Consider the following 26,759-nt stretch of genomic DNA (forward strand, 5'->3'; position numbering starts at 1 on the left):
AACACCCAGCTTTACATCTGGCCTCACCCTCATGAACATAACACACACACACACACACACACACACACAGAGTCTAGCTTAACTGGAAGCTTTTCATGGACTGTCCACAGTTTGTTCACGTAATACAGCTTTCCCACACATCAGATGGGGTTTGAAGGGCCACAAACTCAAATGCTAGCCTAACGTTCAATAGTTGGAAGTGCAGGGTGCAGGTGACTATCTTTTGCATCACCTCTTAAACTGTTCACTCCAGGCATCACATTTCATATTTTAAGGGAGACAGAAGCCATTTCGCTGGCCATGCAGAGATAGTGAAGTGGCTAGAAGTAGAGGCGTTTCGAAAGAAAAGCAGGGGTGATGTATGATGAGGTTTTTTTAAAGTATGTGGTCTTACTGCATAGAAACTTTTATCAGGGACTAAGAGGATAGTTCAGTGGTGCAGTATTTGCTTGGCGTTTTGAAAGCTCTGGGTTTGATCACCAGAACCAAAGAGTTCAAGTACTTGACTAGAGCCCAAACTACCACAAAGCAAGTCTTGAAAATAACATCAGAAGACACTGTATAACAAATCAAAACAGAGCAAGAACCTATAACAATGCATCCCTGGCCTTAGAACATGTAAATGGCCATGGTTTTCGCAGATTTTGACACACGGATTTGTAGTTGAACTCTGTGATGTGTAGATAGATTCTAATTGTAAAGACTAAAAAATAGCTTTTGTTGTTTGTGACTTCCTGGTGCATCCAGAGAACAGTAAGTAACTAGTGCTAAGACCAGGGACGGTTTTCTTATAAATAGCCAATCTAAGAGAATTAATGCATCCTCAGGAAGGAGACTTAAAAAGCCATCCCACTGTGATTTTGCCCTTAATAATAATCCTGGGGATGGAGAGATGGCTCAGTGGTTAAGAACACTGTCTGCTCTTCCAGAGGTGCTGAGTTTAAGTCCCAGCAACCACATGATGGCTCACAGCCATCTATACTGGGATCAGATGCCCTCTTCTGGCATACAGGTGTACATGTATGCCATATGTATAAAGTACACATTAAAATGCACTCATACACATAAAATAAATCATCTTTAAAAATTCATAATCCTGGGTAGGGTGCTAATGGCACACACCTTTACTTCCAACACTCAGAAGGCAGGGGCAACTGAATCTCTGAGTTTAAAGCCAGTCTAGTCTACAGAGCCAGGGCTACACAGAGAAACCCTGTCAGGAAAAATAAAAAACAAAACAATCCATAGTTTGGGATTGGAGAGCATTGCTACCTGTGCAGAAGACCTGGGGTCAGTTCTCAGCACCCGCGTCAAGTGGCTCACATGCCGGTAACTCCTGGTCCAGAGGATCCAGTGGCCTCTGACCTCACACACATACACACAGTACACATGAGCTCACACAGGCACAGACATACACACATAGATAAACATCCAGAAGTCAGCTGGTGACATAGCATAGCAGGGAAAGATTCTTGCCTCACGATGCTGATATCTCAGGAAGTGTTTTTAAAATCCATAATTCATTTCATAGCTTCTGTACCTTAATTTTTCTAATCTTTTACCAACTTTTTTTGTATAGGAATAACAAATATAATACATCTCCTTTTTTATTTTATGTTGTTATTTTGTGGACAGAAGGCCTCACATGTGCTAATATGGATGTAGGAAGACAACTTTGTAAAGTTGATCCTTTCCTTTTACCATGTGGGTTCCAGGAAGATTGCCAAGACTCAAGTGGCAAGTACCTTTACCTGCTAAGCCATCTCACCAGCTCCACCCTGTATCTTTGTATAACAAATGAATATTTATAATTGCTATTCACAATTATACCCAGGTTACCTTGGGTTAAAGAAATAGGTGTAAGGGCACATATCTTTAATCCCAGCACCCAGGAGGCAGAGGCAGGTGAATCTCTGGGTTTGAGGCCGGCCTGGTCTACCGAGTGAGTTCAGGACAGCCAGGGCTATACAGAGAAACCCTGTCTCAAAAAAAAAAGGGGGAAAAAGTAGGAGAAAGAGATATATCTATTGAGATCTATCTATTGTTAAAAACTGGCTCTGGGCTAAACAGGGAGCTGCTTGTAAAACATGCCGCTAACTAAATTTAAAGGGTAGCCCTGATTCATACATTCTTTTTTTTATTTTTTTTTTTCTTTTTTGAGACAGGATTTTACTTTGTATCCCTAGCTTCTTGATGTAATTAATAATTAAAAAAAAAAAAACCTGTTGGGCTATATAAAGTTTATTATTAGCCCTAAGAAGATCACAGTGGTATTATTTAACCCGCTATCACAAATAATAAGACATAGACACCTGAGTTTATAACTGCCTTATTTACCTTGGGCCGGACAGATATTCCACTTACACTGTCTCACTAACTTCATCATCCACTTCCCAGCCCCCATCCAATGCCATCTGCTCTAATCATCCTCATCTGGTCTCCCTTCCATACGTAATCCCATGGTACTTGCTTGTATGGGCCTTTTCCCGCCATTATTGGAGTCCTTTCTCCCAGCCCACGTGGTTCCTTCTCCACACTAACCCATCGTGGTGTCCTCCTTCCTCCTCTCTTCCTGTCTGTCTCTCTCCTTTGGTCTCTCTTCAACCCAGAAGCCTGGGAACCTTAGCCACTTCTACCCCATTCTGCCCTGCCCAGGTTTAGGCTGTTTAATCAGCCAGTCGGATGTAATGACCAGGCATGTTTACACAACAAGGATAGGTGTACACAGCAGGGACAGGTTTACGTGAGAATGTGCTCTTCTGAGCGGGAACAAGATCTCCGGGGGCAGTAATTATACATAATGCCAGGCCAGTCCCCAACTCTAGCAGGATCTCCTTGCTAAGCCATCTTAAATAATACCACTGTGATCTTCTTAGGGCTAATAATAAACTTTATATAGCCCAACAGGTTTTTGATTTTTTTTTTTAATTATTAATTACAACAAGAAGCTAGGGATACAAACTCTAAGAGATCTCCTTGCCTTTGCTTCTGCCTCCCAAGTGCTTGGCTTAAAGCATACACCATCATGACCCTGACAGTCTTGCTACTGACATGGCATGTGTCTTGGGTTTTATTGCTGTGAAGAGACACAATGACCACAGCAACTCTTGTAAAGGAAAAACATTCATTAGGGCTGGCTTACAGGTTCAGAGGTTTAGTCCGTTATCACCGTGTCAGGAAGCATGGTGGCATGCAGGCCTCCATGGTGCTGGCCAGAGTTCTACAGGAAGAGAGTGATGCTGAGTCTGGGCTTGAGCTTCTGAAAGCTTAAACCCACCCCCAGTGACAGACACCTCCCCCCATCTACTCCAACAAAGCCACACCTCCTAATAGTGCCATTCCCAGTGAACCTATAGGGGCTATTTTCATTCACACCACCTCAACATGTAAACTTCTCCTTTGTTACATCTATGAGATCCTGAGAGCCTACTCATTTTTTTAAGATTTATTTTATGTTGTAATAGTGTTTATCTACATGTGTATATGTGTGCCCGGCACCTGAGGAAGCCGGAAGAGGGTGTCAAAGGTCCTTGAACTGGAGTTACAGTTGTGAACCACCCATATGGGTACTGGGAACCAAACTGGGATCCTCTACAAGAGCAATAGGTGCTCTTAACTGTTAAACCTCTTGCTAGCCCCTTGTAATACTTTTTCTTTTTTCTTTTTAAGTCCCTACAAACTGTGATGGTAGACAGGTAAAACAATGATAACAGGTCTCATGAAATAATGTGTCTGTTCCAGCCTAGAGGTTCTTTGGTAACTGCCTGTAGAATCTCAGCTTAGGAATGCAGGCTCAAATCTGGGTCCCTTTGCATGTGCCAGCCATGACACAAGTACAGCAGACAGGGCAGAGATGTCTGATATTAATGCTGCCTTGTTCTGTGTGTGTTGATGATGATGTGTGCCGTCACATGTGAGAAGCTCTGCACGGTACCAGTAAGGCCGAGGGTGCTCACCGAGTTCTGAATGTGAGCCACTGTCCTAATGCATGGCTCTTTGCTGCCGAGATTCCTAGGTTATGAGAAGTTGCTGTGTCTCCCATGTGGTCCTCCACAGAGCTTAGCGCGTCACAGATGCTTTGTAAATATTGTTGTGAAAATGTTCACTTCTCACAGCCTCCATTTCCTTTCTGCTGTGCTCACACTCAGCCCTCCTGCCTCAGCCTACAAGTGCTGGGATTACAGGTGTATGCCACCCACTGAGCTCAGAGCCTCTGTTTTTGTCTATAAAATAAGATGACGTTGTATAATGTGGTTAGCCGATATTTGTCTCAAAGGACAATGTAGGGCTCTCGGGTCTGTAGACCAGGTGATCTCATAAAATGAAGAGCCCCGTGCTTGCTTTTGTTAAGGACATGAAGGGAGACCCCATTAAACACAGTTGCAGTTGAGGACAGAGAGTAAGCTCAGTTCCAAGCTTGAGGTTAGCAAGTATGAATTTCTAGGCGGAGTGAAAGAACAGGTGAGAACGACTGGGGTTGGTTAGTACTGGGGTGAAAGAAGAGGAGCTGACTTAAAGTTTGGTAGATCTGCATAAACTGGTCCTTAGGAATCATTGTTAAAACAGGGCCTATCAAAGACAGTGCTTACTCACGGCAGCTCCAAGGAACCTGACTGGCTTAGTTGAATTATGACTAAATTAAAGGAGACATGGGGAATAAAGACAGAGTTCAAGCCTAACCCTTTGCACACTGACCTGCAGTCCCCATTACCCTGACCTTGACTGCCACATTTCCGCTCTGGCTGCTGCATCCATTTCTTTGGCCTTTACTTCATGAAGGCTTCCTTGTGCTCTGCCTGCTGCCCATGAGTTGTAAGGCTCATTCTGCAACATTTTGGCAAATGGCAAAATTGCTACAAGTGACTTCTGCAAAACTACATGTCTAAGAGTCAAACTGTATTTCCACATCCCACAGTGACTTCCCTTGCCTCTGACAGAGTACTGACCGATATGTAAAGGAGGAAGGATTCATTCTGGCCTCCACTTCAGAGCCTATAGTCTGTTCAGGTGGGGGTACGAGGAGCTTGAGAAGGCTGGTTATGTCACCTTGGCAGTCAGGTCAATAGAAAGCAGAGCTGGGCAAAATCCTTCTGGGATCCAGCAACCCAACTACCTTCTAAACACACCATCCACCTATGGAAAACAATTCACATTCAAACCACATCCCCCTAAGTTGCAGGCCTGGTGTGAGGTCTCAAGCACGGAGGCCCTAGGAAACTCGAGTTTGCTGTTGCTCCTGGTTGGGTTTCTGATTTGGAGATGCTGGCAGGATGGCGCTTTAATTCCCTCTCTCTCTACTTGTTTCAGGGAGAAGGCTGGGTTTATCACAAACCCCTTTGGAAAGTAATTCCATCACAACCAGCAGAGTGACACATGCTTTCTAAGACTGGACCAAATGAGGTTCTCCGCTGTGTACCCCAAGCCCTCTCAGACAGAGTTGTTGCACTGAGTGACCTGCCTCCTAATCGTACAGCCTGAACACGAATGTACCTACTTGAGCCCATCACCTTGCAGCAAGACCAAAGCGTTATGGACACACGATGGGCCTCTCAGCAGCCTGTTCACCACCGTGAGCAATACCATCTTACCGCCTTCCACCCTCCAGTACCCGTGTCACCTTTTACTGACCCGTACAAGTATGCTCTGCTCTCGGAAGCCAACCAAGAGGGAGACGAGCGTGACCTCCAAGTGGATTCAGCCACTGTGCCTGAAGTCAGTGCTCACACATCACTGGGCTGTGTAGCACGGCCTCTTCCTCCAGAGGCCGCGCCTGTGTCTGTGGAAGCCCGCTGCTCACTCTGGTGGAGCTCTCTTTTAAAAGTGTATTTATAATTAGAATTGTAACCATGGAGGAATTTTTTTTTCTTCTGAGCATTTTAATATACTTGAAAACAACATTGACTTGAAAAATTTCAGAACATTTTTCAATACCTAGTTTTATTAAATATACACTTAAGAGACAATTTTTTAAACTGTGTTCATGTCAAAATTAGATTTTGGCCTTTCTCAAGAACTAAGGCATTAAAAAAATAGCAAATATTAAAAAACAAAACTGTTACTTTTTCCTTACCTATTTTCATGTGTTGGTTCAATTTCAGTATTATGTGCTATCCTGAGTAAGTTTGCTTTATCTGACCTCTGTTCACACAGAAGTTAGAACTAAAACCTGTTCATGTCTGTCAGTAATTCAATTATGTATGTGACTGAGTGCACGTGAAGAATGGTTTCATTTTCTTTTCAAGGAAATTTAAATGCTGAAGAGAGGCCATGAAATAAGCAGGAATTTGCATTCAGGTACAGATTGGTTTTTTTGTTTGTTTGTTTGTTTGTTTTAAATAGGTGTTTTACTGGGGTTGAGGAATTGCTGGCAATGAACAGAACAGTGCTAATTATGGTTTTCATTTATCCAAGTATTTGCTGAGCACCCTCGAGGTGCTGACACTCGTTACTGCAAGCTACCTTCGCTGTCCCAGAGTGGTGCCTTACCCTGCTCCCGCCCGGGTGGTCTTCCAGTCGGCGTGCAAACATGCACCTGAAACCCATCAGCCGCGCCAGGCGGCTGCATCCGTGCTCTGAAAAAACTGTTTTCTTAGTAGGGTTAATAGGATGAAAACAGTGACAATGATTTTTCAGCAAACTGTAAATTAAAAGAATTTGTGTACAACCATTTAAATTGATTCCCTTTTCATTTTTGCTGTGAAGTGCACTGAAGAAAATTTTAAATGAGCTATAGTTCATGTGCTGAGAAATTTGAAAAATAATAAAAATGGAGAAGAGCAATGCGGTTGTCTGCTTTGTGAATGGAGAGAAATGGCTTGTATTTGTGACACACACTCCGCCAACCCCAAACTCTCCAAATGGTAGCCACTTGAAAACGAAACATTTGTTCTCTCCAGGGACTCTCACCGGGGAAGCAAACACTCCTAGGGGCAGGCCAACACGAAACAAACTCAGTGGCATCTTTTGTTTTGTGTTTTTATGGGATTCTTGAACAAAAGTGTGTCTCTGTGTCTATATGTGTTTCTTGTGCCTTTCCAAATCCTATTATGATACTTTTTTTGTTTTATCTTACTGTCTTAGTTAGGGTATCTATTGCTGTGAAGAGACACCATGACCACAGCAACTCTTATAAAGGCAAACATTTAACTGGGGCTGGGTTACAATTTCAGAGGTGTACTCCATTGTCACCATGGAGCAGGCAGACATGGCGCTGGAGAAGGAGCTGAGATTTCTGCATCAGGATCCAGAGGCAACAGGAAAAGAATGAATCACACTACAGTGACCACTTCCTCCAGCAAAACCACACATAGTTCAACAAGCCACCCCTCCTAACAGTGCCTGTCTGTGAGAGCTGCGGGGTCCATTTTCTTCTAAACCACCACGCTTGCTGTATTGTGTTTTCCTATTCTTCCTTAGGTGTAAGCTCAGGTGGTTGAGCATGACACTCTTAATCTCAGGGTTCAAGCCCCATGTTGGGCACCAGTTGTAGCTTTGATTTTTTTGCTACTTAAGGTCTCCTTTTCTTAGACACTGCAGCCAGTTCTCTTAACTCCCAGCCAGCCCTCTTCCCAGTTTCCAGCCCATCCCCTTCAAAGGTTTCTCCCAACTGCTCTCCCCGCAACTCCCCAACATCGTGCTTAACCAGTCATTTCTCCCAAGTTTTCCAATACTGGCAGCTTCCAACTCTTAACACATTCTAGCCTGTCTGCTCAGCTTCTCCTGGCTCAGCTGTCATCACTTGTCTTCTCACTCTGCTAGGCCAGTTCACTTTCAGCTCTCTTCTGTTTTCATTCTGCTTAATCTCTTTTCTGCACCAACTGTCTTCTCTTCTTTAGCCCCACTCAGTCATCTTCCTATATCAACTGTATTCTCTAACATGCTGTAAAACAAGTATCAAAACAAATTTTTTTGAAGAGTTTTTAGAGTCACGGTCATATTCTGAAGACCAGGCTGCCCTTGAACTCAGGGATCTGCGCCAGCCTCTGCCTCCTAAGTGTTGGGATCAAAGGCGTGTGTCACCACCTGCTGATGTGTCAGGCTAGCCTTGAGTTTGCTATGTAGACCAGGCTGTTCTCAATCGTGTGGTGATTTCCCTGACTCTGTTTCTCCATCCAGGGATTACAGGCCTGTATTATCACAAGGTGGTTGTTTTTAGTTTTGCATGTGAATTCTTAATTTTTCTATCACTGTTTATGTTAGGTCACAAAGAAGGCTCCCCAAATGGCAGTACCACTGACAATGTCCTAAGATGGGAGCCCAGGCCCACCCTGGCCTCATTAGTGCGAGTAAACGTAGAAAGCTAAACTCAGCCTTCCTCAGAAAGCCTGGGATGCAAGTTTCTGTTTCAGGGAAGCTGCTACTTCCCTTCTCCAGCATGTAGTTCCAAATTAACTGGAACAGCCTGCATCAGCTCAAAGCCCCTGACCCCGCTGACTGTCATATCAAATCTGCTCGCTTTCCTGCCAAGCTGCTGCTCTCTGTTCCGTGAAACAGCCTGGCAGCTTGTTCCCTAAATAAACTTTTTTTTTTTTTCTACAGAGTCGTCTAGTTCAGTGTTTTCACTGCACTGGCTTCCAGTTTAATATCATCTTTCTTTATTGAATTGCCTTTACATATGTTTCTAAAATCAGTGAGTGTGCGTATGTTTTTAGAAATTTTAACTTTTTTTAAAAATTGTGTGTGTCATGTTAACACGAGCACAGTGCCTGTGGAGGCCAGGAGAGGGCATGCTTATTAATCAAAAGCCTATAATTACCAGGGTGGTTTTATTTAACCTGCTGCCATAATCAATAAAAAACACAGATACCAGATAGATTTTAGCTAAGGCTGGGGCAGGGCAGATAAAAACCTCCTAAACTACCTCTATCTCCTGGTCCCCCGTGTCCTGTGGCAGCTGTTCTAATCATGCCAGTCTGGGCCACTTCCCATCCATAATCCACAAATATTTGCACACGTTTCTCACCTGGGCTGCCTTCCTCCATCCGCATCGATCCTGCCGTGTGCTTCTCTACAGCCAACCCCACGGAGACACCTTTCTCCTCCCCTACTTGTCTCTTCCTCCTTCTTCCCATGATCCTCTACTCCTCCAAGCACCGGAACCTTGGCCATGCCTCCCTAACTTCTGCCCTGCCCAGGTGTGTAGGCATTTATTCAGTCAATCAGGGATATTTTGGAGGCAAGGATTACAAACGTCATTTTGGGGCGTGTGAGTGAACACAAAAGATAGCAAGAGAACTCGGGGGCGGGGGGAGGGGATAAGTATCAGTCAAATACAAAGCACCAGACCATGCCATTACAGACTAGGACACTGATACTGTTTTATTAAATGAACAGGTTAATTTAGGAAGAATGACACTTTACCAATATTGTCTTCTAAGCAATATACACAAATAACAATATATCACTTATTTCAGTCTTTATTTTTTTGTCTTTTTTTTCAAGACATTGTTTTTCTGTTTAGCCCTGTCTCTCCTGGAACTCTCTCTGTAGACCAGGCTGACCTCAAACTCAGAGATCTTGTCTGCCTCTGCCTCTGCCTCCTGAGAGCTGGAAATAAAGGTGTGGCTCAGTCTTTAATTTTTTCTGATCAATATTTTATAATTTTTTAGTATATATCTTCAATACATTTCCAATCCAAACTGACCCCATGTTTTCTTTTTATATCATTTATGAATGGCATTTAAATTTCTTTCACTTTCAAAGTATTTGTTTCTAACATATAGAAGTACAGTTTGTGGGGGCTGGAGAAATGGCTTAGTGTTATGAGTACTTGTGCCATTATGAGGACTGGAGTATAGATCCCAACACTCCTGTAACAAGCCAGGCATCCTGTTCACAGCTGTAACCACAGCTCTGAGGACACTGGAGGTAAGAGGGTCTCTAAGGATTACTGGCTTCCAGCTTGGCCGAGGGAAAAACCCAAGTCCCAGGTCCAAGGAGACATCCTGCCTCCCAGGAGGAAGCAGAGTGATAGAGGAGGTCACCACTGCCCTTTGCTGGCCTCTGCACAAGAGTGGACACCTGCACACATACCCTGTGGTGGTGTGAATGAGAATGCCCCTCCCCCCAGGCTCATAGATTTATTTGAATGCTTGGTCATCAGGAAGCGGCACTGTTTGAAAGGATTGGGAGTCGTGGCCTTGTTGAAGGAAGTGTGTCACTGGGGTTGGACTTTGAGGTTCCAAAAACCCATGCCAAGTCTCTCTCTTGGTCATCATAGACGGTAACTTGCAGCTCCTTCTCCAGCACCATTTCTGCCTATGTCCCACCATGCTTCCTGCCATGATGATATGGACCTCTGGAACTGTAAGCCAGCCCCAATTAAATGCTTTCTTTTATTAGAGTTGCCATGGTCATGGTGTCACTTCACAGCAATAGAACACTGACCAACACAACACAGATACACACATACATACGTGTGTAAGAAAGTAAATTTTTTTTTAAGAGAAGTACAATTTGGGGGCTGGAGAAATAGCTTAGAGGTTAAGAGCATTGGCTGCTCTTCCAGAGGTCCTGAGTTCAAGTCCCAGCAACTACAGGGCAGCTCACAACCATCTATAATGAGATCTGGTGCCCTCTTCTGGTGTATAGTGGTGGTGCATGCCTCTAATCCCAGTACTCTGTCCCAGGCACATGCATTCATTTTCTGAAAGTTTAATTAGAATTTAAAAGAGAAGGGAAGTGAAGTTGTGAGGTGGAGGCAGCAAGATTGGGAAGGAGTTCAAAGTCATCCTCTGCTACATGGTTCTCTGTCTCAAGAAACAAACAAACAAACAAAAATAGCAACCACCAAGAAGACCAAATGTGTGTGTGTGTGTGTGTGTGTGAGAGAGAGAGAGAGAGAGAGAGAGACAGATAGACAGACAGAGCTTTCTTCCCTCCTGGTCACTATACCTACTTCAAAGGAACACTTTCATTTGAGGGAAAAGTATTTGAAGGATATTTTTTTTCCTTTCAGTACCGGGAATCAAGTCCAGGCCCTTGCACATTCAAGGCAAGTGCTTTCCCACCAACTATTTTACAGCCCAGGGAAACACTTGCCTCAAATGTGCATAGGCCCTGGCTTCATCCCCCTGTCCTGTACAAAGCAAGAATAAGAAAAGCTGTCCAGCGGCACTTGAATTCATTTTCTTCTGCAAAAGACTCCAGGCACAGAAGTTGTAGAGGGCAGAAGGGTTTTGTGTACACAGATAAGCACTGGAGAAGGCAGGAGACTTAGGTACACAGCTTATCTCTTCAATGGAATGAGATGCTTTAGCTGTTCCCCTTGGAATGTCGCCGGGAATGAATGTAGTCTACAAACCTGGTGATTCTCTGCTACCTTTCAAGCCAGGCCTCAGCCCCTGTTGTCCAGAATTTGTTTATTCCAGACCTTTTTGGTTTTTCGAGATAGGGTTTCTATGTGTAGCCTTGACTGTCCTGGAACCCGCTTTGTAGATCAAGCTGGCCTTGAACGCAGAGATCCACCTGTCTCTGCCTCCCTAGTGCTGGGATTAAAGGCATGTGTCGCCATGCCAAGCTGTCCCAGACCTTTTCCCTCTAAAGCCTTGAGCATTACTTCTAGGCAATAGAACTCATCCTTGTAAGAGATGTCATTTGTACTTTACCACAGCCTAAGTGACTTCTATGTTATGTTAGGGCCAGCCCAAGCCTGACCCCTACAGGTAATCGTTTGTCAAAGTCTCCCCAGGTCCCAAATCTTGGGCCCTGTCTCTGAGCCAGCAGCACCTATTGTGAAAGCAGCCGGATGTGCTTAGGAAAGGCTCTCCGTGGAAACCTGCCTTAAAGCTGTTGTGCATTTGGGATGAGTTAATTGTGGTCAGAAAACTTCTCTCCAAACTTGTGCTGTTCTTAAACACGGCTAAGGTAAAATGATCTGGTCACCAAAATCACGCCAATGTGAGAGCCAAAGTTACATCTTAAGTTTTAATTACTGTGCTTAAGATATCCATGAAACAAAAAAAAAAAAAACAAAAAGAAAAAAAGCCTCCAACCTGTAAGTCCCTTGCCTAAGGACAGTTACTTCCTTAAATGCTAGAGGCTGTTGTTTATAAAGAGAACAAATCGCTCGTTTTCACTCTCCTAAACTAATTTGTTTGACCCACCTGCCCTGGGTGTCCTTCCTTACACATGAGGTCGGGCAAGAAGTAAGTACCTCAGAATATGTGCTTGCCCCTGATTGGATGTAACGGGAAATGTGGAAGCCTTATGGGTTTACAAGTCTCTGAAAAATGTGAATTGTTGCTCTTTTCTGAGAACCCCAGAATGGACCTGGCAAGAGTCCATCGTCCTGGACTTGCTACAGATTTGGCTCAGAAATTGTGGTACTGGTCTTTCTCTCGGGAGTCTCCGGTTTAACGTTGATCCGAGTTCCTTCTTGGCGCACCCTGATGACCTTCCTCTGCTGTACAGCCTGCAGGGCACCCTCCCACAGAAGTGACAAGTGACAGCTTCCGTGTGGGCTCACCCTTGAGTCACTTCTCTAACAGCACTAGTGTGCTGTGCCCGGAGCCCGGAGCCTCCTTTGGCATCCATTTCATGCGTGCGGTGGGTTGTAAAGACGCGAGACACGGTCCTCGCCAGAGTTGCCTCCTTTTCCTCGCTGCGTCCAGGGCTGCGAGGGGAATCAGAGCAGAGGATGGATTTCCGACCCTCTTCCCGGATCTTAGTTTCCAATGGGGTAAAATCCAAACCCACTCTGAGGTTTGTAAAATGACAGCTTCCAGCCTGAATCACCTCCTCTAGACTAAGGGAGGGTTCCTTCCCTTCCGGGAAGCCTTTTTCTGAATAAGGTGTGTTGTTTTCAGAAAAATGTACTTCTAGGTAGAATTTTTTTTTCTAAGACGGGGTTTCTCTGTGTGGCCTTGGCAGTTCCTGGACTCAATTTGTAGACCAGGCTGGCCTTGAACTCACAGAGATCCACCTGCCTCTGCCTCTCTGAGTGCTGGGATTAAAGGCTTTTGCCACCATGCTCTGCTGGTAGAAAGATTCTACCCTGGGGTGGTGGTGGCCCTCTGTTTTCCCAGCACTCAGTGGTAGAGGAAGGGGGTCCAACAGTCTGAGGCCAGCCTGGGTTACACAGTGAATCCCTGCGTGGAGGAAGATATGAAAAAAAGAAAGGAAGGAAGGAAGGAAGGACTTTGACAATTTTCTCAGCCAGGTCATCTCAGTCCTCGGTAGACCATACTTCTCTTTCCTTCCCCAGAAATCTCAAGCCAAAGTCTTCATCTTCCTACCCCTGTGAGCCCCCACTTCCTGTCTCCTTTACTTTGGAACTAGGACACACTGCTGGGCCTGTGTCATCTCCTGGCCTGGAGGTGGTACTGTTTCGAGTTTCCTACCCACTTTTGGGACTACTTGGTACTCTCACAGTCACAGGCAGCTAGCTGGCTGCTGGAACTCAGCTCACTCATTATCAGACCTCAGCCTCCTGCCCCAATAGAAAAGGACATGCCTGCCCCAAGGGGTTAATTTATCCACAGAAAGAAACATACATGTTCTTGAGCACACACAAAAACACACAAACACAAACAACCCACTCTTCGCCCCCATTCCCTTGGGGCTGAGGTTTGTGGTTCCTATAGTTAATCAGCTGACTCAGAGCTCTGTTGTCAGACCAAGGAGTAGAGGCCAAGGTGGCTTAACTCTTGGATAGATGATGAAAGCAGGGGAAACGGCCTCTCTAGCTTCACTGGCTTTTAGTAACTTGCACTCAGTGATCTTCAAAAACACCAACTTAGGGCAGGTGAGATGGCTCAGGGGTTAAGGCACTTGATGCTAAACCTGACGACCTGAATTCGATCACTGCAGCCTGCGCAATGGAAGGTGAGAATATGCTCCTGGAAGGTGGCTGGGTGGCACCAGGAACGGTAACACGGCTGGCAGCAGGAAGCTAGGAGGCTGGCTCTCTTGCCTAGCTGGCTTTAATGAAGGGAAGCTGAGGCTTGTGATTATTTGGGTACGCATTTCTTCTGATGCCCTCACCCACCTACATACTGATTCATTAATTCAGCAGATTCCAAGCAAATAGCTCTCTGGGCCAGGAGAAAATGCTGGGAGCCGTCAAGCCCATCTACATTCTAGTAACTTTTTATTATAGAATCCCACAGCCGTTAGGAAGAACAGGTAGAAACAGACTTATTTATGAGTTGCCTTCTGATTTAGCTAAGATGCTGCCCAGGCCAGGTCTAAAAGTGTCTACATGAATGTATGTGCATCATGTACATGCAGTGTCCAAATGCTGGGATTAAAGGCATGTGCCACCACCGCCCGGCTATTTATTTTTGGGACAGGGTCTCTCTGTGTAGATCAGGCAGGCCTCTACTCAGAGCTTCACCTGCCTCTGTCTCCCACGTGCTGGGATTAAAAAAAAGAGTGTGCCACCACAACCACCAGGCTAGTTTTTATTTTTAAACAAAACAAAGCCATAGATAATGCCATCGTCTGCTTCAGGCCTCAAAAAGCCAGGTTTCATTTCCTTGTTCCCACTTACTGGGCAGCTCACAGCAAGCATCCTACTGAGAAAAGAGCACAAGATAATGAGAATAAATCTGTCTGTCCTGTGATTAGTAAAACAGTCTTCTGATTTAAAAAGATGTTTTCAGGGACTTTGCCTGGTCTAACTAATTCCTGGTAAACAATAAAATACTTTCAAACATAAATATCCTAGGCTTTATGAAGGGAGGAAGGGGGAGAGAATAAGCACAGGGGTCCCTGCCTTAAAAGAGCCCAAAGTCTAGCTGAGGGAGATGGAGTTGAAAACATATTACTGTAAAGTCACATGAGAGAGGCTGTGAGTATGAATGGAATTTGCCACCAACCCAGGCAGAAAATTCCAGGAGGAAGAAATTATGTTTCACAACTTGAAAAGGCTGTCTGGGCAGAAAGATCAGTTCTGGTCCTTAAAAAACTAAGACCAGATTTTGTTCGAAAAATGCCTACGGGAAGGTCCCATAGTTTGGCTACAGCCGGTAAGCATTTTCCTTCAGGTCACCACAGCGAATCTTGCCAAGGAGTAGGTTCAGGAAATTGCAAGAGACTTCTGTAGAAAATAACCAGCTCTCCAGCGCCTCAGCGCCTGAAGCGTAAACATTTAGGGCTCTCCTCCCTGCTTCGGCCAGTTTCTGCCTCCCTCGAACCCTCAAGCGTCAGCTTCTGCTGAGCATGTTACTCAACTCCCTGAAAGTTAATCATCGACGCTGCTCCGGTACTTTGCGTGGGGAAACGAAAGGAGGCAACTCTGCCTGTCTTTTGAATGACCCCCAACCTAAATGATTTCTGCACTTAGTTCTTGAGTTCGCTTGACCTCCGTTTCTTTATGTCTCCACCGGTTCTCCCAGATTTCCAGTTTTGTGGCTGACCGGATCCCTCTGCAGAGCCCCCCAGCTGTCCCCTACATAACTCCATCCCGGGTTCTGGGTGCAGTCCGGCCTCCGGGGTTCTCCGCTGCCTGGGAGGAGCTTCTGGAGGCAAGGGGCGGGACCACCGGAGCGAAGGGCGGGGCTACGACGCGGAGGGGGCGGGGCGGCCGAGGCCCAGGCGTGGCGCAGGCGCACTGGGCTCGCGGTGCCGGACTGCAGCTATGGAGCAGGCACCTCCGGACCCCGACAAGCTGCTGCAGCCCGCACCCGTGGAGCCGCTGGGCGGCCCTGGCGCCGTGCTGGAAGCCGCGGTCGGCGAGGAGACCGAGGACACCAGGGGAGACGGCTCAGGGGGCGACACGGTGAGGAGAGGGGCGGCGGAGGCTTCGGGCCTGGGGCCGGGCCTAGCGGGCCGGGCCGGATGCCCTGGCTGGGGCTGGGGGAGCGCTGGCCCGGAGGCCGGAGGATGACCCGGAGCGGAGCGGCCGTGGACCCGCGGGCGCGGCGGCCCGCAGGGCCGCGTGGGCGCGGCTCGCGGGGGTCAGGGGGCGCGTCCCCCCGGTGTGACCCTGAAGAGGCTCGCCGCGGTTTCCGGCCGGCCGAGGGGGTCGCCGGGAGGCGGCTACACCCCCGGGCGGGCGAGCGGCGAGGGGGCGCCGCAAGGGAGGGTCTGGCCTGCTGCCCTCTCGGGAAATGGACGTGAGCGTCGCGTGAAGAAGAGGCGTTTGTGGAACTCTTGTCTTTGGCCGTCCCTTGGTTTCGGGGACGGATCTGTCCCCTCCCACCCCGACGCCCGTGGGTCACCGGGGCTTTCTCCGGTTGAGGAGAGGCGGGGAGTGGAGCCTTGTGTAGCCATCCGAGAATGGAATGAATCCACGCCAGACGGCCTGCACGGCGTTTAGGGAGCGCGTTGGAGCGCCCTGGGTTAAACTCCCTGCCCAGGGGCTCGAGCTTGCTTGCTCAGACCCTCTCTAGCCATTTTGCTGCTGCTGCTGCTGCTGCTGCTGCTGTTCCCGCTGCTGCCCTCTTGCCCCGCACCCTGGAACAGGTGTCCGTGCTACCGAGTAAAGTTACCCGACCGTCTTGGCGATGGCTGCATCTTTAGAAAGGGCTAAGTTTCGAGACGAGCTAGGGACTTCTCAGCAGCTGGAGGGTTTGACTGCTTAAAAGCATTTCTGTGTACTCCTAAGTTAAAAACTGCAATTTTTAACAACAGTTTTAGGTTCACCGTGCAGCTGAAAGGCAAACGGGGAAATTTTCCCCGTTTACTCGCTTCGCACATTCAGACTTGTGCCCTACCGGCATTTCCCACCAGACTGGTTTCTGTTACACTGAATGAGCCCAGGTTGGCACCAAAGTCCATAGTTTAGAGTTCACTCTTGATGACCAACATTCTGTGGATTTGGGAAGATAATGACAGGATCCATCGCATACTGCCATATAAATTCACTGTTCTAAAAATCCTGTGTTTTGCCTGTTCTTTCCTCTCCGCTAACCCCTCACCCATTGGTCTTTTGCTTTTCGTCATTTCTTTTTCCTTTCCAGGAATGTCATATAGGTGCAATCATATAGTATGTCTTCTCCCCCACCAGGCATTGTCTCAGTACGTAGCCATTGCTGTCCTGGAACACACAGATCTGCCTCTCGATATTAAAGGCATGAGCCGCTATGCCTGGCTAGTACATAGTTTTGATATTGGCTTTTCTTTTATTATGTATATGTGTCTGTGTTGGAGTATGACTTTCTGAGTTTGGGTGTAGCTTTCTGGAGCTGCAGTTATAGGAGCTGCCTGACGTGGGTACTGGGAACTGAACTTGTGTCCTTCAAGAGCAGTGTGGACTCTTTTTATTTTGTGTGTATGAGTGTTTTGCCTGAGTGAGTGTGAGTGTGCGTGCGCGCGCGCGCATGTGTGTATATGTATCCTGTGCAAGCCTGTGGAGGTCAGAAGGGGGCATTGGATCCTCTGGAGTGGAGATAGGGATGGTTGTGAGCCACCATGTGGATGCTGGGAACAGAACCTGGGTCTTCTGCATGGCCACATACTTTTTTTTTTCCCCAAGTTTTTCAAGACATGGTTTCTCTGTGTAGCCCTGGCTGCCCTGGAACTCACTCTGTAGTCCAGGCTGGCCTCCAACTCAGAGATCTAACTGCCCCTGTCTCCCCCAGTGCTGGGATTACAGGCCTGAGCCACCAGAGCCAGGCAGAGTGGTGCAAACCTGTAATCCCAGCACTCTGAGAGGCAGAGGCAGGCAGATCTCTGTGAGTTCGAAGACAGCCTAGGCTACACAGAGAAACACTCTCTGGACCCCCCTCCCCCCCCAAAAAAAGGCGTGCAGCCACCACGCTTGGCTAAATGAAATATTTTCCATATGCTTTCTTTCCTTTTGGATTTATCTCAAAAGTGTCTTAGCTCATTTATTTTTATGACTTTATAGTCTGGTCTTTTCTGTGTAGTTCATTTTTTTAAAATTTCTTCTGTTTATGAATAGTTGGATAATGAAAGTTCTGCTGTTTTAAGGAGTATTATTACCATGAACTTCCTCTTAAATATCTCTTATTGCAAAATGTCCAAGATTCTAGTCTAAATTTGGCAGTGGCATTTCAGGATTATAGGGTAGTAGCATGTTCAGCCAAAGCAGTTCGTTCTAGATTATTTCCAAAGTGGTTGTTCAGTTTACACTCCCGTCAGTGGTGCCAGATGTATCCCCATGAAAAGTAAATATTTTCAGGGTTTAAAATGTTTCCCAAACTTGTGGTTATGCCCCCATGCTCACCCTGGTTTTGGCTCTGGGATGCAGCCCAGAGCTTCACACATGCTGGGCAAATGCAGAACTGTGTCTTGTGTCTTTTGTCTGCACATAAGGACTTTGATTTTGATCACGATGATAAAATGTTGTTCCTTTGACCATACTTAGATGATTTAATTAGTATGAACTACAGTATAGAATCTAAACATTTATGTTAATTTGTGTGTACATGTTCATGTATCTACAGGTGCATGTGTTTATGTGTGCATGTCTGTGTGTTGTTTTTCCTTCTTTGATTCTCCAGTTCTTTTTCATTGTTTAATTAGAAATCTTACCATCATTTCCTTTTGTATTATTTTTTATTTTTTAATTTTTTTTCTTCACCATTTATTCACTATATATCCTGGTTGAAACCCCCTCTGTAAACTCTCCCAGTCCCTCCCTTCCTCCCTCTTCTCCTTATCCCCTTCCCCTAGTCCATTGAAAGGGGGAGTTCTCCACTACCATCTGTATTCTTACCTGTGAGGAAGAGAACATTCATTAAAAACAAAACAAAAACCAAAACCACTGTAGTCAGTTTTATTTAAAATAATTTAGAGGCTGGGAACATAGTGACACACCTTTAATCCCAGCACTTCAGGAGGCAGAAGCAGGAGGATCTCTGTGAGATTGAGATCAGCTTGGACTACATAGTGAGTTCCCGGACAGCCAGGGCTACATATAGAGACCCTGTCTCAAAACAAAACAAACAAACAAAAAACAACCCAAAGGGGCTGGAGAGATGGCTCAGCCGTTAAGGGCACGGACTGCTCTTTCAGAGGACCCAGGTTCAAATCTTAGCACCCACATGGCAACTCACAGCTCCAAGATCTGATGCCTCACATAGACTTGCATGCAGGCAAAACACCAATGCAGATAAGATAAAGGTGAATAAAATTAAAAAAACCAAAACAGAAATAACAGTATTTTAGAAAAGGGAAGAAACGGGAGGAATCCAGTCTAAGAAAAGTCCTAGCAGAAGGGAAGGGAAGCTGGAGAGAATAGAAGTAAGGGCACTCCTTTTCCAGGTTGAAAGCTTCCTGTGAGTTAAGAGACTGGCACAGGGTGTTATGTTCACTGAGCATCATTGCTAGAGGAATTCATAAGTAGTTGTTTTAAGGGAAAGTGCCGTAGGCTTGGGCGTGCTGATAGAACCAAGAGAGTTTACTCAACTGGTACTTTGACATTCTAATGCACCATTAGAACATACCCTGTCGGACAGCAGATCTCAGTAGCTCTGTAGATAAAGATAATGTAAAAATGAAGAGAAATTTTACTGTAGCTTGGACTTTGCATGTCTCCCAAGTGGACATGTGTTAGGAGTTTGTTCATGCATGTATGGCACTGTGTGGAGGAGGTGGAAGCTGGAAGAGGGCTAAAGGAAGTTAAGGCAGTTATGCCCTTGAAGGCAGAATTGACCCTGTTTTAGTTATTCTTCTATTGCAATGATGGAACACCATGACCAAAAGAACTTAAGGAAGAGTGTACTTTGGCTTACAGTTCCAGAGAGTATATTATGGCAGGAAGTGATGGCATATGAGCAGGAGCAGGAAGCAGGCTGATCGAACTTTCACAGATAGGAAGGAAGCAAAAGAGAGAACAGGAAGTAGAACAAGGCCATAAACCCTTTCAAAGCCCACCCAAGTGATGGACTTCCTCTAAAAGGCCCCCCAACCATGCCTCCAGCTGGGGACCAAGTGTTCAAATACATGAGCCTGTGGGGGACATTTCCCTCCAACTTCCACACTACTCTTCCATCCTTTCTCTTACCCCCAACTCATATTATGATATGAGTACACTCACCCCTCAACCAATATATACACCCTCTTGCTTAAGGCCCAAACCAAGAGCCAGCTCACTAGTCTGAAACCTCCAAAGCTCTGAGCCAAAATTGTAGCACTTGTTTTTAAATTTTTACTTTATTTGGGGTGTTTAGGCTCTTGCATCCTCCCAACTCTATGTAGGAGAGAGAAGGTTAGTGGGGAGAGAGGGTCCTTTATTTCTTCCAGCTCTTTAGGGGGGTTCTTCTAGGGCTCTATACCAGTCTCTGTCGACAGCAAACACCAGTCAGAGGCTCCTCCAAACCTCTCCATCCCGAAACATTTCTCTCTGTCTGGCTGCTCCAAACTGCCACACTGCCTGTCTCTGGTCCCTTCAAACTGCTGCTCACCACACAGCAACAGTGCATGCCACACCTTCTCTTTCTGGGTTCTCATATTTATATCCTCCGAGCCCCTACACCTGTACCCAGGCTTACCTTAAATTCAGTACGCAGCCAGAGGTGGCACTGAACTCCTGATCCTCCTGCCTTTCCCACCCAGGTGCTGGGATTACATGCCCTGTTTATAACCTCATTTTTCCTAAGTGTTGCTGTTGGCTGGGTGTCTTCCCCAAATTCAGAGGTTGGAGACTAATCCCCAAGGTAGCAGCATTATATGATAGGGCCTTTGAGAAGTGACTAGATCAAGCTAGAAAATCTCAAAGTAGGATTAATTCCTTTACAAAAGAGATCCTGGAGATACTTTTCTACTTTCTTGTTTCGTGTTTGACTTTTAAAGAAGGAAAGATATGTCTTAGCTCAGTTTAGAGGGTCCAGCCCATGGTTGCTAGACCCTGTGTGCAGGGCAGAAAAGGGGGCTGCAGGAGCTAGGGGCTGCTCTTCACAGGTTGGCAGATAGGAAGCACAAGACAGGGGTGCTTGTACTCAGCTGGCTTTAGAGCCCTCTTCTGCTGTGTGATAAGGACACAGTGAAACAGGGCTGTTCATGAACCAGGCAGCAGGGGCTTACCAAACACCAAGTCTCCCAGCACCCTGATCCTTTGTATTTCTCAGAATCTGAGAGTGAGCAATAAGCTTACATTGTGCTCTTCCCGCAAACTTAGCGAAGCCAGTAGCTATAGCTCTCACTGTTCAGTCTTTCCAAACATACCATTTTCTAACCCAGACCCCTGAAGTGTTTTGGTTAAAAATGTCAAGAGTCTAGTTGTTGCAGGCTTGATCTAAGGATGGCACTACTGGAGATTTCAGTTCAGAAGTGGGATGTAGTGTGTGTCTTCAAATCAGTAGTTTTGAACCCTTGAGAGGATTGGGGGACCTCAGTGAGATGTAAATGGGCTTTTTGGCTATTTATTGGGTTCTTTTTCCTACCTCCCCACACCACTCCTATCCTTCCAACCTTCTAACACTAGGCAGGAGAGAAAGACAGAAGGGAAAGGGAGCATTGATAATAGTTACAACTACTTCCTGCTGATTAGTGGCTTCAAGTTCCTTTGGGGCAAATTTGATCATCTTAGTCAGTATCTCTCCAACTGGCAACCAGCAATCCAGCAAACAGCAACAAACAACAGCAACAGACAGCAGCAGGAGCAGGGGGAGCAGCAGTCTCCCTGTCCTTCTCGGGGTTCTGGCATTATATACCCTCCGCAGAGTCCCCAGAATTCCAAATGTAAACTATCCTCAGCTGATAAAATTACGTCCCTGCTAGAGCATGAGGCAAATCATAGTCAGCTGCTGTGGACAGTCTGAAGCAGCCACATATTCCCACATCTGGGATTAAAACAAAAACATATTGGCATAACATTTCTATATTTATTAAAACAACAACAAAATCTTCATTACACTGAGAGGTCCCTCCCAGTCTCTTTCACTTCCTAGCCCTGAGGTAAATGGTAGCATTGGACTACGGCTCAACTGCTGCAGTACTGCCTGGCCAGTGCAGTCAGTCAGTGACGGGCTAGAACTTCCAGAGTAAACCTTTCCGCAAGTCGATCTTCTTAGGGCTTTGCTAACATTAGTGCAAAAGTTAACTAACACAACCGTTTCTGCTCAGTGTAGACATTGCCCCAAGGAACCTGTTTTAGTCACAGAGGTATCTTTCCTAGAAAGGCGAGTGAGGATACACATCAATTAATAAAAGCACAATTGATGAGCTTTGGGGTGTGGTAGGTTACTTAGCTTTTTCCATATTTTCTTTTTTTTTTAAATTTTTTAAGATTTATTTATTCATTATGTATACATTATTCTGCCTGCATGTATACCTACACCAGATCTTATTTCAGATGGCTGTGAGCCACCATGTGGTTGCTGGGAATTGAACTCAGGACCTTTAGGAAGAACAGTCATTGCTCCTAACCTCTGAGCCATCTCTCCAGCCCCCCTTTTTCCATTTTCAAATGTGTGTGTGGTAAGCATGCCTTACTTTTCCTTGTCAGATAAACCTAGACCTACAAGTGTTGGGTAATAGATAATAGTGAGCTCTTGCTGTAGGCCAGGCAACACAATTCTTTTTATGTGTTTGTTTTTGAGATTATACAGTGTAGTCCAGGCTAGCCTTGAGCTTCATGGTTCTCCTACCACTTTTTCTCTCTGGCTTTAAATCCATTCACCACCATGCCTAGTCCATAATTCTTTATGTTTAAACAGCACAGCAAAAATATCTCAGTACATTTTACATGCATGCATGCATGTGTCTGCAAACACATACATACTATATACAATTCATATACATGAGATGTGTGTGCATAGGACTAGCACATTGACCTCAGTTGGCAGGCGGGTAAAGAGCAGGTAAACATCACTTTTTGTGAGAAAAGCAAAGACTTGCTGCAAAATTGGAGCTGCTGGTGATCACATATGCCTTTAATCTAAGCGCTGGGAGGCAGAGGCAGGCATATTTCCGTTGTAAGTTCAAAGCCAGTCTGGTCTACATGGTGAGTTCCAGGACAGCCAGGGCTATACAGAGAGATCTTGTTTCAAAGCAGAACAAACAACAGCAGCAGCAGCAGCAACAACGAAAGAGTTCCTGCAAAGCTGAGATGTGTGTGCTTCGTTCTGTATTCCTCGTCCTATTATCCACAGTCTGGTTCTTTGAAGTCAGGAAGTAACTAACTAGGCTGGCATGCTGGTTAGTTTTTGTCACCCTGACATGAACTGGAATCACTTGGGAAAAGGGAATCTCAACTGAGGAATTGCCTTAGTCACATTGGCCTGTGGGAAAGTCTGTGAGGCGTTTTCTTGTTTGCTAACTGATAGCTTAGCCCACTCTGGGTGGTGCCATCCCTGGACAGTTAGCTGAGGGTTGTATAAAAAAGCAAACTGAAAAAGCCAAGAGAGAGCAAGCCAGTAAGCAGTATTCTTCCATGGCCTTGTCCTGCATTCCTGCCCTGACTCCCTCAGCAATGGACTGTGATGTGGAAGTAGAAGCCACACAAGCCCTTTGATCTCTAAGTTTTTGGCCAGTGTTTAATCAAAGCAAGCAAACTAGAGTAGCTCATGAAGTGATTCAGGGGGTAAAAGTGCTCCCTGCAGCCCTGATGACCTAAGTTCTCTCCCCAAAACCCAGAACTTACTCTTTAGATGAGGCTGGCCTTGAACTCATGGATCCACCTGCCCTACCTCCTGAGTGCTAGGATTAGAGGTTGACTACCATGCCCAGCTTTCACTGTAATAACTTTTACAAAAGATCTTTTTTAAATTTTAGGAAGATGTGTGTATGTATATGTTTTATGTATGTGTGTGTATGTACGTACGTTCATATGAATGCAGGCCTGAAGAGGGGGTGTCAGATCCTCCTGGAGCTGGAGTTGCAGGTTGCTGTGAGCTGCCTGATACATGTGCCCGTAGGTTCTGGGAATGGAACTTAGCTCCTCTGGAAGAGCAGCAAGTGTTCTTAGCTACTGAGTCATCTCTAGTGACCTTAAAAATTAAAAAAAAAAAAAAAATCTTACCACAAATATTTAGCCAAGCAGCAGGCTTTGCAACATCCTGTATATAGGAATAAGCATTTGGCAGTGGTTGTCAGGTTCTGCTTAGTAATTTGTTTCTCTTGTGCGCTTTCACCTCAGGACGGTCAGTGACCATCTGATTTCTTGTCTACCTCATGCTCTGCTGTTAGCCTACTTTCAGCAACAGAAGGAAACCGGGTATGTAAGGCACCTGGTCTTCCTTAGTCTCATAGTTTCTGTCTTTTCAACATTATGTTATGGTTGTCTACAGAACCCCCATCCCCCCATTCTGAAAAAATAAAACCTCGCGTGGCCTTCAGATGAATAAGGAAAGTCCTTGCAGACCATTTTATGTATGAATAAGTGAAACATTAATGTATAATACTAAACTACAGTCACCCCCCAAAAAAAAAACAAAAAACAAATACAAAACAAACAAAAAAGCAAATGAAGCCAAGTCACAAAATCCCTAGATTGTTATGAAGACAGCTCTGGTTTGATGGGTTGTCTCTGGTCTTGGCTGCACAGCACTGGTCTTGGTTACGCTGGCACTTCCTCCTCCCTCCTTTGCTGCCAGTCCACCAAGAGACCTTGGAGGGAGAAAGTGCGTGCACGGATCTGGGATGAAGAAACCTGTGCTTCCAGAACCACGCTCTCCCAGATCGTACTCAACAGGGTCTTCCTTGTTCTGGGCAGTCCTGCCTGGCTGATGTCGTGGCTCAGATCTTGGAGGTACATGATTACATTTCCTGTCCTGTCTGTGGACGTGGCCCCATGTTTTGCACTCCCAAACCCGAGGCTTGCGGACAATGTGCTGGGAACTCCCTCATGTAGTGTTCCCAGTTCTTGAAGAAGTGAAAGTGGTGCCGCCTGTCCGTCAGTGGACACCTTTACCTGTGCTCTAGGCTGTGTCTTCAGTGAGTAAGCCCCGGTCAACTTTCCCTGTCCGCCACACTGACCTGCTTTCTTCCCGAGTGTGTTAGGCAGTGTGGAAAACTCTGCATACCTTAGTTCCTTAAATATTTCCAGGATCATTGTGAGGCTCAGTATTAGTCTGTGTGAGTTGCTGTAACCACATGCCAGCCTTGGTTGCTACTAGTCAACAGAAATGTGTTCCTCATGGTCCTAGAGTCTGGGAAGGCCAGTATCAAGGCAGTGGCAGTTTGAGCTCCAGGTAGAGGCCTACTTGTAGGATCCTTGTAGGCTGCCTTTCAGAGGTCCTCATGTGATGGGAAGCAGAAAGGAACTCTCTGGGGTCTAGTCTAAAACCAAAACACATGCCTTTAATCCCAGCACTTAGGAGGCAGAGGCAGGTGGATCCCCAAGTTCAAGGCTACAGATTGTGTTTCAGGAGAGCCAGGGCAACACAGAGAAACCCTGTCTCGAAAACAAAACCAACAAACAGGTTTTTTGTTTGTTTGTTTTTTGTTTTGTTTTGTTTTGTTTTTAGGTGTTAGAGAGTTGGCTCAACAGTTAGGAGCGTTTACTACTCTTGCAGAGGACCTGGGTTCAGTTCCCAGCACCTACATAAAGACTCAGTACTACCTGTAACTCCACCCTAGGGGATTAGATCCTCTAATCTGACCTCCTCAGACACCAGGCATGTATGTGGTTCACACACATCCATAAAGGCAAAATGTTCATACATATAAAGTAGTTAATCTAGAAACATTTATTTTCATGTATGTGTCTTTGTGAATTGTCCCGTGTGTGTCTGCCAGTGAAGGCCAGAAGAGCTCCTGGAGTTGGAGTTAAAAGGCAGTTAGGACTCACGCAACACAGGTGTTGGGGACAAAACGCTGGTCAAGAAGACATTCCTAATGGATGAGCCATCTCTCCAGCCTTGGGCCTTACTTTATTTTATTAGTTTTATTTTCGAGAGAGGGTTTCTCTGTGTAGTCCTGGCTGTCCTGGAACCCACTCTATAGACCAGGCTGACTTTGAACTCGTAGAGATCCACCTGCCTCTACCTCCCAAGCACCAGGATCACAGGAGTGTGCCACTGCCGCCCAGCTCCTCCAGGCCTTACTTTTAATATCATTACATTGGGGGAGGAGAGCTTATACTTTTTTGAGTTTGGGGAACACAACATTGTAGGTTCTGTTTCTGTTCTGCAGTGAGGAAACTGAGGTAGACATGTTAAGTCACTGCTCGAAGTTATACAGGGAATTTCTGGTAGAATTTTCTGGGAAGTTGGTAGTTATTGATCCAAAGCTCTCTTACAGACTTATTTTTTCCTGCTATCAGATGTCTGTTGGGCCTGAGGCTATATGCTGATCTCTTCTAATTTGCCTTGTTTTTTTAATCGTCTATGTTTACCATTTTATGCCTTGTATAATTTTATGTGTTTTTTACGATAATGTCTTAGTTTTCAATTGTGACAAAGCACCATGACCAAGGTGCTTACAAAAGAAAGCATTTAATTTGGCGGCTCACAGTTGTAGAGTTAGAGTTAGACTGTCATGGCAGGGAGCATGGCAGTAGCAGGCAGATAGGTGAGGAACTGGAGCAGTAGCTCAGAGCTAATCTTGAACCAAATGCACCAGGCAAAGAGAGAGATACTGGGAGTGTCATCAGCTCTTGAATCCTCAAAGCCAGTCCCAGGCCCCCTCCTCCAACAAAGCCACCAGCTAATGAATCTTTCCAAATAGTTCCACCAACTAGGAACCAAATAGATGAGGTCCAGTCTTATCCAAACCACCACACACAGAGAGTCTGAAGTATTTGTGTTTCTTAACTACCTTTTTAAAAAAAGATTTATTTATTTGTTATGTATACAGTGTTCTGTCTGCATGTACGCCTGCACTTCAGAAGAGGGCGCCAGATCTTATTATTGTGAGCCACCATGTGGTTACTGGGAATTGAACTCAGGGCCATTTGGAAGACCAGC

The 26,759-nt window shown here is 45.7% G+C and overlaps 2 protein-coding genes and 1 long non-coding RNA gene across 6 annotated transcripts in view; 2 read left to right on the top strand and 1 right to left on the bottom strand.

Moving 5' to 3' along the window:
- Nucleotides 1-6,780, top strand: part of Osbpl11 (oxysterol binding protein like 11) — a 64,395-nt gene extending 57,615 nt beyond the window's left edge. For 2 of the 3 annotated variants that reach the window (XM_021651540.2, XM_021651541.2), the window contains one exon: nt 5,308-6,780. In XM_021651540.2, the coding sequence (XP_021507215.1) occupies nt 5,308-5,370 (63 nt within the window). In that variant the 3' untranslated portion in view covers nt 5,371-6,780. The remainder of the gene's footprint in view (nt 1-5,307) is intronic. The other variant, XR_002476947.2, reaches the window with a different exon arrangement.
- LOC132648538 (uncharacterized) lies at nt 3,131-9,064 on the bottom strand. 2 transcript variants are annotated; one of them, XR_009586958.1, is made up of 3 exons: nt 4,947-5,349; nt 4,696-4,824; nt 3,131-3,220 (listed from the first exon to the last, which is right to left on the bottom strand). It is a non-coding gene; the product is annotated as an uncharacterized LOC132648538 (long non-coding RNA). The 2 variants fall into 2 exon arrangements; XR_009586959.1 differs by lacking the exon at nt 3,131-3,220 and adding an exon at nt 8,963-9,064 and having other exon boundaries at nt 4,480-4,824; nt 4,947-5,133.
- A 6,469-nt stretch (nt 9,065-15,533) lies between these two features.
- Nucleotides 15,534-26,759, top strand: part of Snx4 (sorting nexin 4) — a 54,724-nt gene continuing 43,498 nt past the window's right edge. Inside the window, exon 1 of the mRNA XM_021651539.2 lies at nt 15,534-15,721. Within this exon, the coding sequence (XP_021507214.1) occupies nt 15,581-15,721 (141 nt within the window). The 5' untranslated portion in view covers nt 15,534-15,580. The remainder of the gene's footprint in view (nt 15,722-26,759) is intronic.

This window comes from Meriones unguiculatus, chromosome 17 (genome assembly GCF_030254825.1).
Source record: "Meriones unguiculatus strain TT.TT164.6M chromosome 17, Bangor_MerUng_6.1, whole genome shotgun sequence".
In the NCBI taxonomy this organism is placed as follows: Eukaryota; Metazoa; Chordata; class Mammalia; order Rodentia; family Muridae; genus Meriones; species Meriones unguiculatus.